At 43.6% G+C, this 10,339-nt stretch overlaps 1 protein-coding gene across 1 annotated transcript in view; it reads right to left on the bottom strand.

Annotated features, from left to right (window-relative positions):
• Positions 1-990: 990 nt before the first annotated feature.
• Positions 991-10,339, bottom strand: part of Grem1 (gremlin 1, DAN family BMP antagonist) — a 10,201-nt gene continuing 852 nt past the window's right edge. The window contains exon 2 of the mRNA XM_010624615.3: positions 991-2,478. Within this exon, the coding sequence (XP_010622917.1) occupies positions 1,923-2,478 (556 nt within the window). The 3' untranslated portion in view covers positions 991-1,922. The remainder of the gene's footprint in view (positions 2,479-10,339) is intronic.

The raw sequence follows: 10,339 nt of genomic DNA, 5'->3' as shown, positions 1-10,339 counted from the left end.
AGAGGTTATGGGTGACACAAAGATTCAGGGCAGGGGCATACAGTGTATACAAAATGCACAGAGTGTGTTTGCACAAATTCACTAGTGTAGAATCATCAGTAGTGATTTTAAAAAGAGACCCATTTGGGGTGTTCAAGATAACTTCTGTCTTAAAGCAGGATTCCTGTCTGGTTGTCAGATGGGAGAGCATTAGGCAAAAACAAAAAGAAATATAATAATTGCAATGGTTTTTTGAAAGCTGGAGCCTCAATGGGCAACTACAACCTAAATCTGGGATGTTTGTTTTCCAGGTGACACATGACTTTGCTCATGAAGATAAAGGCAAATTGAGAAGTTAAAGGCCAAAATTTAAACAGTATTTGAGGCATTTACATATAGAACCTCAGGCTTTATGAGAACAGCTTAGCCAAATCCAGAGTGCAATAAGGTTCACCCACCTTGCACCTTGGCCATTAAAATTCTAAGTATGAAAAGCAAGCAACCAGAGTTTAATCAGAGGATAACACCTCCAGGAGGCACAGAATAGTTGCAATGTCCTTGTACACCCTGGTTGAACATACACAGTGAACATACCCAGTGCTCAGTGGGGTTTCCCTATAGACCCTCAGACAGCAAGAGGACAAAAGGAGAAAGGGAAATCACATCTCTATTTCTTATTCCAGATTTTAAGAGACAGTCACTACTTACTGAGATGAAATCCCCATTTCTTCCCTTCTCTCTCTTCTCTCTGGATCAATTTAACAATAGCTAAAAGGAAAAGACCCAAATAGACTTCTAGCTAAACTGGGGCATATAAAACCTCTCATCTCAGAGTGTCCTTTACTGTCAGGTACACTCAGCAGAGGCAAAACTTTTCATAATACATGGTGGTGGCTTTCAGAAGTGTTATGCAGAAACAATGAACTGGGGAAAAGGTGATTATAACCAAGAAAAAGACATCAGGACCTCAGTTTATGAGGTTTTTGTTTTCTGTTTATCTATGTGTAGAGCTCTTTTGGTTTAACTCATTACTTGGTTCTAAACATAGGAGCGGTTGATATTTAAGTTTTAAGACTAGTGTGGGGTTACAGTTAGTTTCAAGAGATCAGTGACAGCCAAAGTTAATGATTTTTGGCAATTTTATTTCTCATCTATTCACTTGGGTTCTCTTAACTATCAAGAAAACGCTTTCATTGAAGCCTAGGTCCCACTGGGTTTTTCAGTGGGCCTCCCAAGTCTCTGTATATCTCCCTGCTGATTTTTGCTGACCCTGATTGGTCCTCGCTCTCAACTCTGCCTTGGTCACATGTCTGTCTTGCTTGTGCTTCATCACAGCAGTGCCTCACCTCCACCAGTCTAGAAGGTTGTCACAAGATGGCAAATGTTCACATCCATTGTCAAGCAAATTAATTTAGGAGCCCTGGCAGAACTGGGATGAGGCAAAATGGTCACTGAGAACCTATGGGAGGGCAAAGTAAGCGGGGGAAGCAAGATCAGGTTAAAGTTTCCGAGTTGAATGCAGCAGGGACACAGGTCTCTTGCCCTCAGAGTGGCCTGTGCCATTGGCATTCCTTCTGAAGGAAGATCCTGGTCCCCTGGAGGGCACAGGAAAGACAAGAGCAGATCCCAACCACAGCCTCGCCCCTGTGCGTGTGAATGGGGGTGCTGTGGGCATTTCCGCCCTCCTGGTGTAAAGCAAAGTATCAGAGTGCCCTTTCTCAGAGACGGTTCCCTCTGGTGTCTGAGGACACCGCACACTCTCACACCTGCACACACACACACACACATACACACACACACACTATGCACCAGCAGATTCCTGCCGGGAGGAATGCTGCTGGTTCTTCTGGCCTCTAGGTTTAAGCAGAGTGGGAATCAGGGTGTTTGGATCTGGCTCTAGGCTGCACCGGGCTGTGTCCCCAGGACAGGGTGGATGTGTTCACTTAATCCAAATCGATGGATATGCAACGACACTGCTTCACACGTGTGACTCTCTTCTTCTTGGTGGGAGGCTGCAGTTCGGGGCAGTTGAGAGTGACCATCATGGTAGTGAACTTCTTGGGCTTGCAGAAAGAACAGGACTGAAAGGAGCCCTCCTCCTTCCGGATGTGCCTGGGGATGTAGAAGGAGTTGCACTGGCCATAGCAGAAGCGGTTGATAATGGTGCGGCTGTTGCAGCCGTCCTCGTGGATCGTCTGCTTCAGCGGCTGGGTCTTGCACCAGTCTCGCTTCAGGTACTTACGTTCAGTCACGTGCAGGGCCTCCTGGCTGGACTCCAGCACCTCCTCGCCAGGCATGGCTGTGCCCCGCCCTTGGCCTCGCCCGCGGGTCCTGGAGCCTGGCTGCTGCGGTGACTGAGTCTGCTCCGAGTCGTTGTGCTGGGCCTTGTCCGGCGGCGGGATGGCACCTTGAGACCCTTTCTTTTTCCCTTCAGCAGGCGGCAGCAGGGTCCCCAAGAGGAGAAGCAAAGCTCCCACAGTGTAGGCGGTGCGGCTCATACTGAAGAAGGGAAGCAGGGAATTAAGTACAAATTAATAGCAGCACCTAGCATTCTGTGGGGGTACTTATTGAACACTTTACATAAAACACTTCCTGGACATCTCCCAGTATCTCTAGGAATTATTTCTCTCATTCTCCCAGCCATTAAGCTGTGACGTAACCAGCCCAGGACCACACCACAAAATAGCCAAGATTTTTTTGTTTATTTTTGTACTGAAAATTGAACCTAGAGCCTTCCCACTAAGCTACATCCCCAGCTGCTTGCCTGCCTGTCTCCCTTCCTCCACCCTGTTTTCTTTGGACAGGGCTTCACTAAGTTGATAAACTGATCAGGCTGGGTTGGGACTTGCAGTCCTTCTGCCTCAGCCTCCCAGAGCACTGGGGTTACAGGTATGTGCCACCGTATGCCTCAGTAGCCAGGAAGGAAACCCAGTCAGGATCTATCTTCATTACTTGGAGTCTCAGGAGAGCATTTTGCCGGGCTCTGACACCAACTATTCTGGATTCTGTACTATGGGCACAGAAGTGCATGCATTCTTGTATTTGACAACATGATATTCTCTTTGTCACCACGCACAGGAAAGAGAGACCTGGGAGAGAGGCCAGAAAACATGTGACAGAAACAACAATGTAACTGGATGAGCAGTGGATGAAAAGTCAAGATGGAGTTTCTAGTTGTAATCCTGGGACAATCTCTTGCCATCTGATCTTGACAAAGTTGCTCTGCTTCTTGATAAATGACTCTGTGTAAGCAAAAATACAAACACCTCTCCCAAGAGAGGTTGGTTCAGATCAAATGTGATGTAAAAGTAAAAGCAATCTGAGAACTAACCATGTATACAGAGCTATGACAGATAGAACAAATGACCAAAGGAGACAGATCAAATAATTCATGACTCCCTCCACCTCTCACTTATTCTCATCTTGAAACAGTGCGCGCAAGAGAGAGAGAGAGAGAGAGAGAGAGAGAGAGAGAGAGACAGGGTCTCACTATGTAGTTGAGACTGACCTGGAACTCACTATGTAGCCCAGGTTGGTCTCAAACTAACAGCAATCCTCCTGCCTCAGCCTCCCGAGTGCTGGGATTACAGGCGTGTGCCACCATGCCTGGCTTTACTATGTTTTGAATGGTGATATATTATGCACCTGCCTGGTGTGTGTGTCTCTGTGTGTATGCATAAAATTTTTAAATGGTTTATGGTCCCAGCACTCAGGAGGCTAAACAGAAGAATGGCTTAAGCTCAGGAGTACAAGACCAGCTCAAAATAAAGAAAACAGGAAAAAAGGGAAGAGAGAGAGAGAGAGAGAGAGAGAGAGAGAGAGAGAGAGAGAGAGGGGGAGGGAGAGAGAGAGAGAGAAGAGGGAAGGAAGGAGGTAGGGTGCGAGGGAAAGAAAGAGAGAGAGAGAGAAGGAAGGAAAAAGAAAAGAAGGTAAGAGAAAAAGAAAGGCAAGCCAATGGGCTGATAAAATAATTATGTGTAAATATTTACACTAATAAATGCCATAGGTATGTTGACTAAAATTAATGACAATGAATTATTGCAAGTGGGTCTGGAATTAGATATGAGTCAGGAGGAAGGGCAAGATTAGATGAAGAAAGACAAAAATAAATAACAAATACACTAATAAGGCAGAGGGAATACTGACAAAAACCAGCCAAGCATAGATATATATAGAGAGAAATGAATGGAGTGAAAAAAGCAAATCAGAGCCAGGGTTTTTAGAGAAGGTAGAGCAGACAGAACAGAAGAAAAGGATGAGGGGGAATAAGAAAAGAGATTTTTTTTTTTTAAAGAAGTATGCAAGCAGATTCTCTCTGGTGGTCTTCTGAGCCCTGACAGCACAGACAATCATCAGGGATGCTGCAAGAATGCAGGTTGCCTGAAGACAGCTTTGAATAGCAAAGCCTGGAGTGTTTGCAGCCACGAGGCACAAGGGGCACAAGGGGAATTGTTAAAACATGGAAGGATTTTTTTTCCAAAGAGTGCTGCTTCAAATTTACAGCCTCCCTCCTCAGGTCATCAGGGCAATTTGACTTGATTCTAAAGGCTTCTTCTGCCCCATTACTAAAGTTTTCTGAACCTAAGAACAGAGTTGTGAAGTACCATTTTCTCTACTCACTAAGTGTAATTTAATAATCCTTCCTCAAGAAACTGGACACATCGGTGTGATTATCTAGAGGAATCATCTTTCAAAGACAAAAGCAGTGTACAATCTACATTCTCAATGGACACCCTCTAGTAGGTAATGCCCATTCAGCCTGAAGGCTAATATCAAGCCAGGATGATTCAGCTTTACATTTAAGATAGTGAACTGTCACCATCCTTTCCACATCAACCTAATACTTGGGAGCAAGTTCAAGTTGGAGTTGATAATGTGACACTTAGCTCCTGCTCCAACTGTAGGCTCCCTGGCTTTCGTCACTGTATGTTACAACACCCTTGTTCATTAAACAGAGCCTTTTTGGCCACAACAACAAAAGATTAATTTCTTTGTTTTGTCATTTAAAAGATCACTTATGAGAAAAGTGCAGTTATAAAACAACTGATTTTTCTCCAGAGGACAGGATAACTCGAGCCATGACTTTTCAGTCTCCTGGGCACGTACACTGTGAATTTGAGATGCTTTCACAAGTTTCTGCTAGTTATTCAAGACCAACATTTAAATGAGACTCATTCACTGCCCATTTCAAAAAAAGAGTATACAAGATAACCCTAGAACTATTCCCACAATGTTTTCCTGCACCTACCAAGTTGACCTACAGCCCAATTCCCTGTCTCCCAGTCAAGACTCTCAGAGCCCACTTGCACTGGGACAGGCTCAGGCTGCTTGGGAATAGATATCATCTACAAATGAGAGGTTCACTATATATGGCAATCCCTTCCACAAACATCTATCCAAAAATATAATGTTATTTTCCTGGAACTACTTAGGAGCCTTTTTATCTGCAACCTTCAGTTCGTAGCATTTCCACATCTGTTATTTAACAACTACCTAGTCTGAGAGCTGGTGAGAGCTTGTTCACCATCTTACTCTTAGTCCCTGGCACAGAGTAGGTGCTCCTTAAAATCTGTCGAATGATCGCCAAGAATGACATGGATTTTACATACTTTCTGTTCTTTGCCTTTTAAAATTCCCTCATGGGTACCAATTCATGTAAGAGTTATTTACAAAACCTTTGGTTTCTGCGCCTCAGTATGGCAACCTTTTTATAGCCTACAAAGCTCCCTAACATTTGTCTTTTTTCTAATAAGACTCCAAACTGCTCCCAACTTTTTACCTAGTTCAATACAGGACACTGTGGGCTTTGTTTTCCAGTTGAAGCCATCAGATACACTATGGTAGAGACTAACGATAACAAAGCAGCTAATTCAAAATTAGTGAACTGAGGTTTTCAGCTTTAATTTGGACAAGCATCCTGTTCACATGGAAGCGTGTATACCCTATAAGCAAACGGGATGATCAAGTGTGACAGGCTGTTCTTAAGTAGTTTTTTTTTCCCCTCAAAATAAGATTTATTAAGTGTGAAAGATGAAACTTTTTTATTTTTTAAAAGCCTATTACTTAAAAAATCTTTAGTGCACATCATGAGGCTTTCGAGTACTCAAACTTTATAGTTATTCAGAGAAAAGTAAAAACCAGCTTCAAGAACATCAATCAACAGAAACCTCAGCTTCTTTTTCCATATAGAATACCCAGTGCACTTCTGGGTGTTCTACTTAACTAAGAATAAAGGAGTGAGAATTTTAATTAGTCCTGGAGCCAGGCTGTGTCACTCACTGTGGTCCATCCCCCAGCCCTCTCCACCACCCAACAATCTTGATCACTCCATGAAAGAAATAAGGACTTTTTGCTCTTGAAATCACAATTATATTGCTATCAAATAATGTGTACTTTCACCATATCATAAACGTGCAAGAAATCAAAAGATGTAAAGTCCCGGACGACAATTCTTTTTCCACCTCAGTGCCTAGCAGGATGGTGCAGCATAAGAAGTTAACACAAATGCTGACCTAGAATTAGGTTCCCGTGAGTTATCACCCATTTCGAACCATGAGCTGCAAAAAACTTTATGATAATTTCCATTTATTAAATGCATTATTCACATTATTAAATTAAAGCTTCATCTCATGAACCCAGGGTGCATCATGACACCCACGGAATATTTCCCTCAGTTCTCCCTTGCAGGCAATATACTGTGAACCCTACTTTAACAACCCCTTAATGCATTTCTATTTCTCCAAGTAATACAATCATATTTTCTGGTGAACTCTCTCTAGGATTGTTCTCTACCATCAAGCTTCGTTCCACCCCCATCTCCCCCGCACCCTGTCCTTCTCTCCAGTCCATTGTATCAGAGGATATACTCTCAAAACAGGTCTTCCCTACTTGTGCTTTTCTTCCAGTGTTCCTTAGTAATCAAGACTAGTCACCTGCAAGCAAGATAAGCCATATTAACTATCTCCATTCTATGCAGGTCATGGCAATTTATCTCTCTCAGCAAGGCTTTCAGGACAATCTTCTTCTTGCTCTGAGGATTTGGAAATAAACATGTTCAGTGTGACCGGTGTCCAGTGTTTTTGATGCCTTTGAGAGAGTTCAGGCCAGCTCCTTTCAGCAGTCTACTCGTCGTACTGTTTTAGCCAAGTAACCTGCTCATCATCAGTTAAGTAGAGTAAGAATTACAGTGAAAGGCAGATGTCTGTGCCTGAACTTCTGGTCAAATCCTCATATTGCATCTAGTTTTAGGAAGATAGTCAACAAACATGCCATTAAATTATTCTCCTAACATAAAACACAATGGTATTGGCTGCCAATGTTCTACGTGCAGGCTAAGTTTTAGAAAATCTATTCCTTTTTCTCAAAACTGAATCTTTGGGAAAAGCAGAGGCTCTTTTTAATTTGATCTTCAAAATTTTAAAAAATTGGACTTTTAGAAATTACGTAGAGAATTTCTTAAGAATAAAATAACGGTTGATTTTTTTTTTCCAGACAAGTTGTATCAAGGAGATAAGAAGTAGTGATTGGCAAGCCATTAGATGATAAGAATCTCATTCCCTACAGATTGCAAGTCTTTTAACCACAACCTCTTTGTCTTTCCTTTAAATACTGGGGATTGAACTCAGGGCCTTCACACAGTTACATTCCCAAATCACTTTTTATTTTGAGACAGGGTCTAGCTAAATTTCCCGAGATGGGTTAGAATTTATGATCCTTCTGCCTCAGCCTCCCAGAGTGCTAGGGTTACAGGTGTGCATCACCCACCATGACCTGCTTCAAGCTCCCTGTGTTGAAGATCGTTTAGGCAAAATCAGGATGGGGCTACATGAGGAAGAGAGGAGACCACTTGGTGGTTAAATATCTTAGGAGCTCTAAAAGCACTAGAGATTTTTTTTTTTTAGTGGAGTTAATGATTGTATGTAATTCTTGAGGTCAACAGGAAATGAGTTAGAAAGTAATAAATATTAAATGTTCACTTAGCACTATTGAGAGACAGCTAAATTACAGGTTGGGTATTGTACAGAAAGTGGGTCATTAAGTGTGTAACTGGGATCAGGATTAAATTCAGAGCAGCTCTGTGACATGTCCTGGTCTATTACTACTTTTCCCAGCACCATCACGAGTAATAAGAATTACCTTTTATTTTTAAAACCTTACTATGACAGGTGCTATGTTAAATTCTGTCCAAACCTTATCCTTTTTCACAACCAAATATGAGTTAGATAATATTCTCTCTTTAATATTCTCTTGGATCAGGAATTGATCCAAGGTCACAGAGCTGAAAAGTGGGAGAGCCATGCTTTGAGCTCAGCTCTAGGAGGAGTTCAACAATGTCCTTAACCACTGTCCACTGACACCCAGAACAGTACTTAGGGGATACACAGATTTGTTTTCTAATGCAGTAAAATTGGAAGTATATTATAAATCAAATAAGTATCTGTTTTATATCTCCATGTTTACATATGAAGAAAAAGACTTCTCTTGTCCCAGATATTTCTGTTGTACTTTGCATTTCTAAAACCACATGTTAAAGTAAGGGGAATTCCTTCCAGATGTAAGACCTGGGCTGGTAGCACTGGGTGCCTTTCAGATAGGAGGTGGAGTCACCTCCCCTATCCACTACTTTTCCTTTCCTTAAACCTTAATACTTAGTTTTCTGGTTTTTTTACTTCCCATTCTGGAACACACTCTACAGTGTAGCTGTCAACAAGCATTTCTCAAGAGGGAGGTCAGTCTGTGGGTCTCTTTGCATTTGTCACTTTCCATACTTGACTGTTAAGACTAAGATGGCTGGCTTGGGTTTAGAAGAACAAACAGGAGACTCACTGAGACATGTGGAGGCATGATAGGTTTTTATTCTTCCCATTGTAACCACTCTCATAAAGACTACAGCAGCCATCCAGGATTTCCTACAGACTGTGGGGTTACTAAAACATTTCACTTAATGAACTTTTAAGAAAATAGGAAGCCTGTGAAATTAAAGTTTACCAAAGACTCTGATTCCTACAATGACCCAGGGGTTAAATACACAAGCGTGTGTATACACACACACACACACACACACACACACACACACACCACTACAGACTAAAGAAACCTTAAGAAATTAGTTAATACTAAAATTGCAACAGTGCAATTGATCAAGTGATATTAACAAATCACTACATTTGTAGATTTGGCTGTGGGAGAAGGGGGTGAAGGAGAAACTAATTTTCTTAATATCCTTCCCAGTTTTTTTTTAAAGTCCATCTCCTCAAGTTCCTGGCGTTTAGAAAGAAAGAAAGGGAAGGAAGGAAGGAAGGAAGAGAGAGAGGGAGAAAAGGAAGGGGGTAAGCCCTAGGGGTGGAAGAAGACCCTCACCCCGTGGGATGGGGTTATCTTAACCTTTTCTAAGCTATTTATTTAACTTGTGTGTACAGCCAGAAGGAAGCCACTACTCAGGGGTCCCCGGACAGTTAAAAGCCCCAGTAACCCACTGAACACAATAGATTGTTTGAATCAGTTATCATCCTGGCACCATCTCAAGGGAACATAAACACAGGGCACACCGCGAGGATTTACCCTTCCCAGCAAGAGATCCAATTACCTACCCATGGTCGCCTCGCTGCCCTCAGACCACTTAAGAGGAGATTTTTTAACCCCTAACTTTGAGATTATATTTCTGTCTTTAAAAGCTAGGATTTGGGAGTTGGCAGAGGAGGGAAAGTAGTAGCAGGATTACACTGGCGAGTGGTCCTAAGAGCACAGGAGAGCGTTCACAGCAGAAGCTGGTCTCCTCAAGTGCTCAACCGGCTGCGCTCTGGGACCTTCGCCTGGGCCTGGCACCCAGACCAGTCAAGCAGGACATCCCCAAAGCGGAACCGTGATCTGAAGGCCACGGCAAGAAAGAGCCTTGGCGGCGCTTCCGTTCTTCCTAAGCCTCAAGTCTAAAAGTAACTAGGACCGAGGAGATGACAGCCCCGTCGACTCTTCACCCTCACCACTGTTTCGCTCAGCAAACTACAGGGGTGACTGGAGAGAGGCCGGTGGAGCGTAAGAAATAGGGACTGGACGCCCAGAGCACAAGAGCAAAGGACCGGACTCCTGCAGCCGGCCGCACGGTCTTCGGTAGCCAGCGAGAGGCAGCGAGGCGAGGCCAGTGCCTCTAGGATACAGATTAAGGGGCACCCGCGGAAGTGGGACCCAGCCGGTGGTCGCTGCCCGGCGCCTGTACGTCTGCAGTTCAGCCAAGGCGTGCGTGGGATCTGAGAGTCTCGGAGTAGGCACCGAGCCCTCACGAGGGCAGCCAGCGCTGGAGTGTGTGCTGGGCGAGCAGCTGAGCTGCGGCTCGCGGGGCCTTCGCCAGGACCCCGCACCGCCT

This window comes from Fukomys damarensis, unplaced genomic scaffold (genome assembly GCF_012274545.1).
Source record: "Fukomys damarensis isolate Sample0158 unplaced genomic scaffold, DMR_v1.0_HiC HiC_scaffold_17, whole genome shotgun sequence".
Lineage (NCBI taxonomy): Eukaryota > Metazoa > Chordata > Mammalia > Rodentia > Bathyergidae > Fukomys > Fukomys damarensis.
This window is presented reverse-complemented; position numbering and strand designations above follow the sequence as displayed.